The sequence below is a fragment of the Eumetopias jubatus genome, unplaced genomic scaffold (assembly GCF_037043125.1).
Source record: "Eumetopias jubatus isolate StellerSeaLion01/CBP00866 unplaced genomic scaffold, mEumJub1_p1.0 scaffold_3, whole genome shotgun sequence".
Lineage (NCBI taxonomy): Eukaryota > Metazoa > Chordata > Mammalia > Carnivora > Otariidae > Eumetopias > Eumetopias jubatus.
Genome location: NW_028274809.1, coordinates 61,122,422 through 61,129,811, shown reverse-complemented (window position 1 = coordinate 61,129,811; position 7,390 = coordinate 61,122,422). Strand labels below are relative to the sequence as shown.

Genomic DNA, 7,390 nt, shown 5'->3' with positions numbered 1-7,390 from the left:
AAGAACTTTGAATCCACTAGAATATTGTCATCAACCAATCAGTCAGTCAATCAGTCAAAAAGTGCACTCATGTGTAATAAGTTACTTTCTACATTTTGGGTTAACTGCTGAGTTAGCAACCTCTCAAGGGTCTTCCAGCTAAAAAAATTCTATGATGTTTAAGTGAAGCAAGACAATGAGCTCAACAGTTGAAGCCTGGCTCCCACTGCAGTCGTACCCTCTTTCAGTTCTTTCTGGTATCTCCTCCACCCCACCTGCCTGAAGACCCTAATCCTCAGTGTCACAGGGACCAGGGACGGCACACTGTGGTTTAGTTTCCTGCATGAGTACAGAACAGAGTATTCTCCTACGAGTCCTGGCAGTTGTGATGAGAATCCTTTATTCACCTCAGGCCTCTCTCTAAGGAGATCAAATCTACATTCTGACTTTTCTGGGGCTAAGGGAGGTCATTCCAGCCCTAGCAAATGCTGCAATTTGCTTTTAAGAATGTCCAAGACAGGTAACCACAGTGATGCATTGCCCTCAGGTAATTTTAAGTTGAAATCCAAAAGGAAACAAAATTTAAATTACATATCTAGGCTTTCCTAATAGTGATGTATTTTCTGTGGAGACATTTAAATCAGTTGTTCTTCAGAGGCTGATTGTCCAAAAGAAAGAAGAAATGCTTCTCTGGGGGTTTTGGAAGTCTATTGACTTTATGGGTCTGCAAGAAGCCAGGAAAGGAAACTTAGTAGCAGAGGGAGTGAGAAGTACGCTGGGCAGCTGCCCCTCTGGCCAGGTGCAGTTTCTCTTAGAAGGAGGCTCTGATAGGGGCACCTGGGTGGTTCAGTCAGTTAAACGTCCAACTCTTGATCTCTGCTCAGATCTTGATCTCAGGGACACAAGTTCAAGCCCCCATGTTGAGCTCCATGCTGGATGTGGAGCCTACTTTAAAAAAAAAAAAAAAAAAAAAAGGAGGCTCTGATAAGTGCATTCACACAGTGGAACAATTTATTCCCTCAGGCTTTTTTACAACATACCCCTCCACCACACCTTTCTAATGGGAACTGATTATAAAAATAGTCAGTTCAGGCGCCTGGCTGGATCAGTTGGTAGAGCATGTGACTCTTGATCTTGGGGTTGTAAGTTCAAGCCCCACATTGAGTGTAGAGATTACTTAAAAATAAAATCTTTACGTGGGCACCTGGGTGGCTCAGTTGGTTAAGTGTCTGACTCTTGGTTTTGGCTCAGGTCATGATCTCAGGGTTGTGGGATCCAGCCCTGTGTCAGGCTCCATGCTCAGTGGGGAATCGCCTTGAGATTCTCTCTCCCTCTCCATCTGTCCCTCCCCACCACGCTCTTTCTTTCTCAAATAAAATAAAATAGTCTTTAAAAAAATAAAATAGAGGGGTGCCTGGGTGGCTCAGTCGGTTAAGCATCTGCCTTCAGCTCAGGTCATGATCCCAGGGTCCTGGGATGGAGCCTCACGTTGGGCTCCCTGCTCAGTGGGGAGTCTGCTTCTCCCTCTCCCTCTGCTGCTCCCCCTGCTTGTGCTCTCTCTCACTATCGCTCTCTCTGTCAAATAAATAAATAAAATCTTCTAGAAAAAATAAAAAAAATAAATTCATTAAAAAATAACAATAGTCAATTAATGGTTACTCATTTTTAATGAAAAAAGTTAACATGGCATATATGAAGGTGCTCCATGTGGCAGGTGTTATTATAAGGACTTTCCTCATATTAATTTATTTAATCCTCATAATGGTCCCATAAATACTATTATTATCTCTATTTTCCAGACAAAGAAGCTAAGGCACAAAGAATTAATTAATTTGCCCAAGGTCATATCAGTTAGTAAGAGGTAAAGATGGAATTAAAACCAACTCTGGCCTCAGAGTTGCGTTCTATGTTGCATTTTTTTTTAACAGAGAACAACAACTTTCTAGATTAATTAAATCCATAACTCAAATGTTTTATTGAACCATTTGACAATCACAATCTGTTATGGGTTGAATTGTGTCCCTCTCCAAAAAGATATGTTGAAGTCTTAACCCCCAGTATTACAGAATGTGAACTTTATTTTTAAAGATTTTATTTATTTATTTGACAGAGAGAGAGACAGCAAGAGAGGGAACACAAGCAGGGGGAATGGGAGAGGGAGAAGCAGGCTTCCCGCTGAGCAGGGAGCCTGATGTGGGGCTCGATCCCAGGACCCTGGGATCATGACCTGAGCCGAAGGCAGACGCTTAATGACTGAGCCACCCAGGTGCCCCACAGAATGTGAACTTCTTTAGAAATAGGGTCATTGCAGATGTAATTAGTTACTTCATACTGAAATAGAGTGGGCCCTTAATCCAATATGACCGGTGTCCTTTTAAGAAGGCCATGTGAAGACAGAGACACACAGAGATAACACCAAGTGACTGCAAAGATATGTATTGGGGATAGGCAGCTGCAAGACAAGGAATGCCAAAGACTACCAGCAAACCATCAGAAGCTAGGAAGAGGCAAGAAATTATTCTCCTACAGAGTTCAGAGGGAATGTGGCCCTGCCCCAACACCTTGATTTTAGACATTTAACCTCCAGAACTATGGAGACAATAAACTTATTATTTTAAGCCACCCAGTTTGTGGTTACCTTGTTATGGGAGCCCTAGGAAACTAATGCAGAACAGATACATTCTTTTCTCCACTTTCTTCACCTCTCCCTTCTAACTTTCAACAGGAATGCCCTAGACTAGCAGATCCACTTGGTAGGACAAAAGGAAAAATCTGAGTTGTTCATTCATTCTGAGCCTGCCTGGCATGATTCCCAGCACATGGTAGGGGCTTAATAAATGTTTGTTGATTGGTTGGATTCTTCCAACATTTACTAAAGGACCACTCTTTGTCATGATTATCTAGAAATGGCACAAGTCCTAAAAATCAAGACTAGGTAGTTACATTCCTCCTTTCAAATCCATAGATGACTTGATAAAAATTAGCCACCAGAATGTCTTCCAACTATCCCTAACACAAGTAAAAATGACCATTAAAATTTTGCTTCTGGGCCGTCTGGTTCCATTGATCTGTGTATTTTTGAGTAATGCTTCACCTCGTTTCCATTTTCTTGCCCTCCTCTGGTGGAGGTGCTAATGAATGGAGAAAGGTATGAAAAGCAGACAGCAGGAGGGAGAAGTACAACCCCAAACCTGATCATGAGGGCTTGGAAAATTGAGAGGACACCACTGTCAAACTGTAGAAAAAGCCCTCTGAACATATTTTAGACATTAGTATCTAATGAAGGCTCATAAAGGTACTTTTAAAAAGGTTTGCCCAAGACAAAGAATGAAATGATTTTTCTGAAAATAAATTTATTAAAGATGTTGAGTGAAAAGAGGAAAGTATATGTAATATAGTCTCATTTCTATAAAACAATGACAAAAATTCCCGTGTGTATATGTGTGTATAAAACTGTTTATGTACATACTGGGGTATAGTTGTTTCTAGGCATTGTCAATAAAGCTGGGTTTTCTGGTATTAGTTTTAAGAAATAAAGCATCCTAATTTATAAACTTACAAGATACTCACCCACTCACTCATACTCCCCTTCCCCAGTAGTCTCCCCATGAGTACTTATGGATTTCCACTGGTTGAGTTCCACATACTAGAGCCCCAAGGAAATAAATGGCATGGTCATCTATAGAAACTGTTGGAACATGCAGCGAGAATAAGAAATAAACTTTTGTTACTATAGGCTACCAAAATCTGGGGTCATTTGTTGCAACCACAGAATCTAACCTAACCTGACTGTTACAGTAATTATGCACAAGGCACAGGGCTAGGTACACATAGTCATTTTTTATTTTTTTTTAATTAAAAAAAATTTTTTTAGAGAGAGAGAGAGCGCATGCACACAAGTGGGGGGGCTCAGAGGGAAAGGAGACAGAGAATTTTTTTTTAAGATTTTATTTATTTACCTGAGAGAGAGCAAGAGTGAGGGAGAGAGAGCACAGAGGGAGAGAGAGAGCACAGAGGGAGAGGGAGAGGAGAGGTAGATTCCCCGCTAAGCAGAGAGTCTGACGCGGGACTCCATCCCAGGATCCTGAGATCATGACCTGAGCCGAAGGCAGACACTTAACTGACTGAGCCACCCAGGCACCCCAAGAGAGAGAATTTTAAGCAGGCTCCACGCCTAGCACAGAGCCTGATGCGGGACTCGATCTCACAACACTGAGATCACGACCTGAGCAGAAATCAAGAGTCGGACGCTTAATCAACTGAGCCATTCAGGTGCTCCCAAATAGTCATTTTAATAGAAGGAGGAAGAAGTATTAGGAAACTAAAATCTTGTTTGCTTTCACATAAATCGGTAAGCCATGAACAGAGCAGAAGACCTATTAGAAATTTAAAACTGGCCAAATTTTCTAAAAGGCTTCTGGTACTCAATTCTGATAATAATAAGGGCCAGTCTCTCTATAACAGAGGTTAAAACCCCAAGAGAAACAGAGTAACAAGGGTATGTTTTCCATATAAAAATCACTTTGCTGGAATATGAGGACTCCATGTCACTGTACAGATTTATGAAGAAAACAGAATTCTTAATAGAGCCTCGGGCATCTGCTCCTATCATGGAGGGGAAGCACTCCCAGAAGCAAGTAGACAACATTTGCCTAGAACCTGCTATTATTACACTCTGTGCATATGGTAGCTAAAAACTCATTAGTTCTATAATTCTGGCTGAAGTTGGCAAGCCACCTCCAGAAATATTTCATACAAGCAAAGTGACAGATGGCAATTTCCTTTGTTATAGGATGAACTGGTTAGGGTAGTGGTCACATGCAAGTCATCTAGATAAGAGTGAAACTACTCAAGTAATTTATCTGCAACTTCTGATAAGTCAATCTTCATAAAATTGGCCTCATTTTTGTCATCCAAGAACACATTATTGGTCAGACTTACATAATTTCTTTCAAATAGGATTAGAAAATGTATTTCAGTGGACACTGTGAGGTAGATACATAATTTGTAGCAACAAAAAAACAGAGGGTAGTCATTTTGTTCTAATTTCCCTCCACAGCTGCAGTTCCTTCTGTAAGGGCTGTTTGTTTTCCTCTCCAACATACCATCCCCAACCTCCTTCTTTTAGTAAAAATGTACTAGACAATAAAAACAGTACGGTACTATACAATAATACTTTTGAGGCTCCCTACCAACCCTCCTTATGCTTCAGGTAGAGCTGCCCCCACTCCCATCCCCACACTCTAAGTGATGAATATATGACCCAAACCTGGCCAGTCCAATTACTGCATCTCCTGGCCTCATGGTTTAGTCAGAGATGGATATGTGACCTAGCTTGGGTCAATGAGAGTCTTACTCCAGTTTTGGGCTGGAACTGTTAAGAAGGAGATATTACTAGGTCTCCTGGGTGACCCAGTCAGTTAAGCATCAGACTCGTGATTCCGGCTCAGGTCAGATCTCGTGGGTCATGAGATGGAGCCCCACGTGGGGCTCTGCACTCAGCAGGGACACTGCTTGAGATACTCTCTCTCCCTCTGTCCCTCCCTCACCCGACTCTCTCTCTCTCAAATAAATAAATAAATCTTAAAAAAAAAAAGAAAGAATGAATGAAAAGAAAGAGATATTCTCTTTCCAGTGGATAGAATGCAAGCCTAAGTTGTTTTTGGAATCTTTGCTACCACTTCAGACAATGCAGGCATACAGAGGAAAGCAGAATCAAAAAGTTTCCTGGCTTCATTTTTTTGTGTACATGGGTCCAAATAATCTTAAAGCTACCATACCCTACACTTTTTCATTTACATGAGTCAGTAAATTTCCTTTTTTGCCTTAAGCCAGTTGGATATTTTTTTTCATTTGCAACCATAAGAGTTGCACTCTTATGGTTGACTAATGCACTCGCTATCATAGGAAAAACAGCCAGAAAAAAATATTATAGTCTTCCTTGGTCTTATCTCAATGACCCATTGAACCAGAAACACGAAACAAATAAACAAAATTTCAAATGAAATTTCTTCCCAATATAGTCCATTTTCCCAAAGAATCTCAAAGCATTTACAAACCTCAGAGAATAATACCCTGGAGTTGTACGAGGCACTCTTTGTTAGCAGAGTTAAGAATAACATTGACCCTTTCCTGAGAATAGTCTATGCGCCAAAAACCATACAAGGCATTTTATACCTTTACCTTATTTAGTATTCACAACTACTTTATTAGATTGGTATTATTATGAATTTACAGATGGGGGAGTTGAAGTCAGAGAGGTTCATTTTCCTCAGGTGATTCAGCTTATACGTGACCTCTCCTGCATTTAAACTCATGTCTTTCTAGCCCAAAATCTGTCTTCTTCTAAGCAACATGGCCTCTTTTCTTATATCCATATTGACATTTTTGTCAATACCTCCCTACTTACCCTTCTGATTGGCCCTTCTCCTCCTGAGGTCCTAGCTGTATGGCCTAAAAATAGACACCTGACCTGGGCAAGGTAATTGTATTCACTCACTTGAGAATTTAAATATGGGACACAGAAGGAAGTTGCACTCAGTGGTAGATTCTTGAGCTGAAATGGCATATATGTTACTTGTAAGACATACTTTTCTAGCTTGGGGAACAACATGGTCTTAAATCTTTCATTTTTCCAATGATTTACTCAAATTCTCATGTTCTTTCCCAAGATCTCCTCTGTGGGGACTTCCCCCTAAGCTGTCCAAGACTTTCAGGGGCTTTCTTGATACAAAAGGATCCACCCTGTCAAACCTCAAAAATAAAGAACTTGAAATCTGATTAGATCACTACTAGTAATAGTCTTGTCCCCGCCACACAGCATTACACTTCAGTGTTGGTCTTGTGCAGGCTGATGGATGCTTGCCTGTCTTCATTAGCCCAGAGTCCCATGCTTGGCCTCCAAGATAAGAATTTTGTTGACTTGCATTCACATATTCAACACAATGCCAGGAGAGCTGGGTCTCACAGGGAATCCAGCCATTGGAATTTTGTGTTTAGTTTAGGTCACCAACTTAAACTCACCCTTCCCTCTCAGTGCCATCCTTTTGAGAAACGGTGGTGTCCTATTCTACCAAAGGGCAAGACCACATGGTTGACACTGATAGGCTACTGGACTTTAATTCTAAGAAAAAGTGGGTGGGTGGAGGTCTCTGTTCTCTTTCCCTGGAAGTCCCTTCCTCAAGAGAAAGGACGCCAATGACCCTGATATTTGCATAACTAAGTTGGGGAGCAGCATTCAAAGGATTCCTTTCACAATAATGAAATTCTGCTCCTGGATCAGTTACTTTCTCTACCTAAGAACACAGACACCTCTAAAAACATTTTCTAAAACTACGTCACCAGGCATCATGTGCCATCCTGGATCAGAGGCATGATGAGTTAGCTAGTAGAGGAAGCTGACTGATGAGCT

The 7,390-nt window shown here is 41.1% G+C and overlaps 1 protein-coding gene across 1 annotated transcript in view; it reads right to left on the bottom strand.

Moving 5' to 3' along the window:
• Positions 1 to 582: 582 nt before the first annotated feature.
• Positions 583 to 7,390, bottom strand: part of METTL8 (methyltransferase 8, tRNA N3-cytidine) — a 176,702-nt gene continuing 169,894 nt past the window's right edge. The window contains exon 11 of the mRNA XM_088021640.1: positions 583 to 927. Coding sequence (XP_087877766.1) covers positions 887 to 927 — 41 coding nt within the window. The 3' untranslated portion in view covers positions 583 to 886. The remainder of the gene's footprint in view (positions 928 to 7,390) is intronic.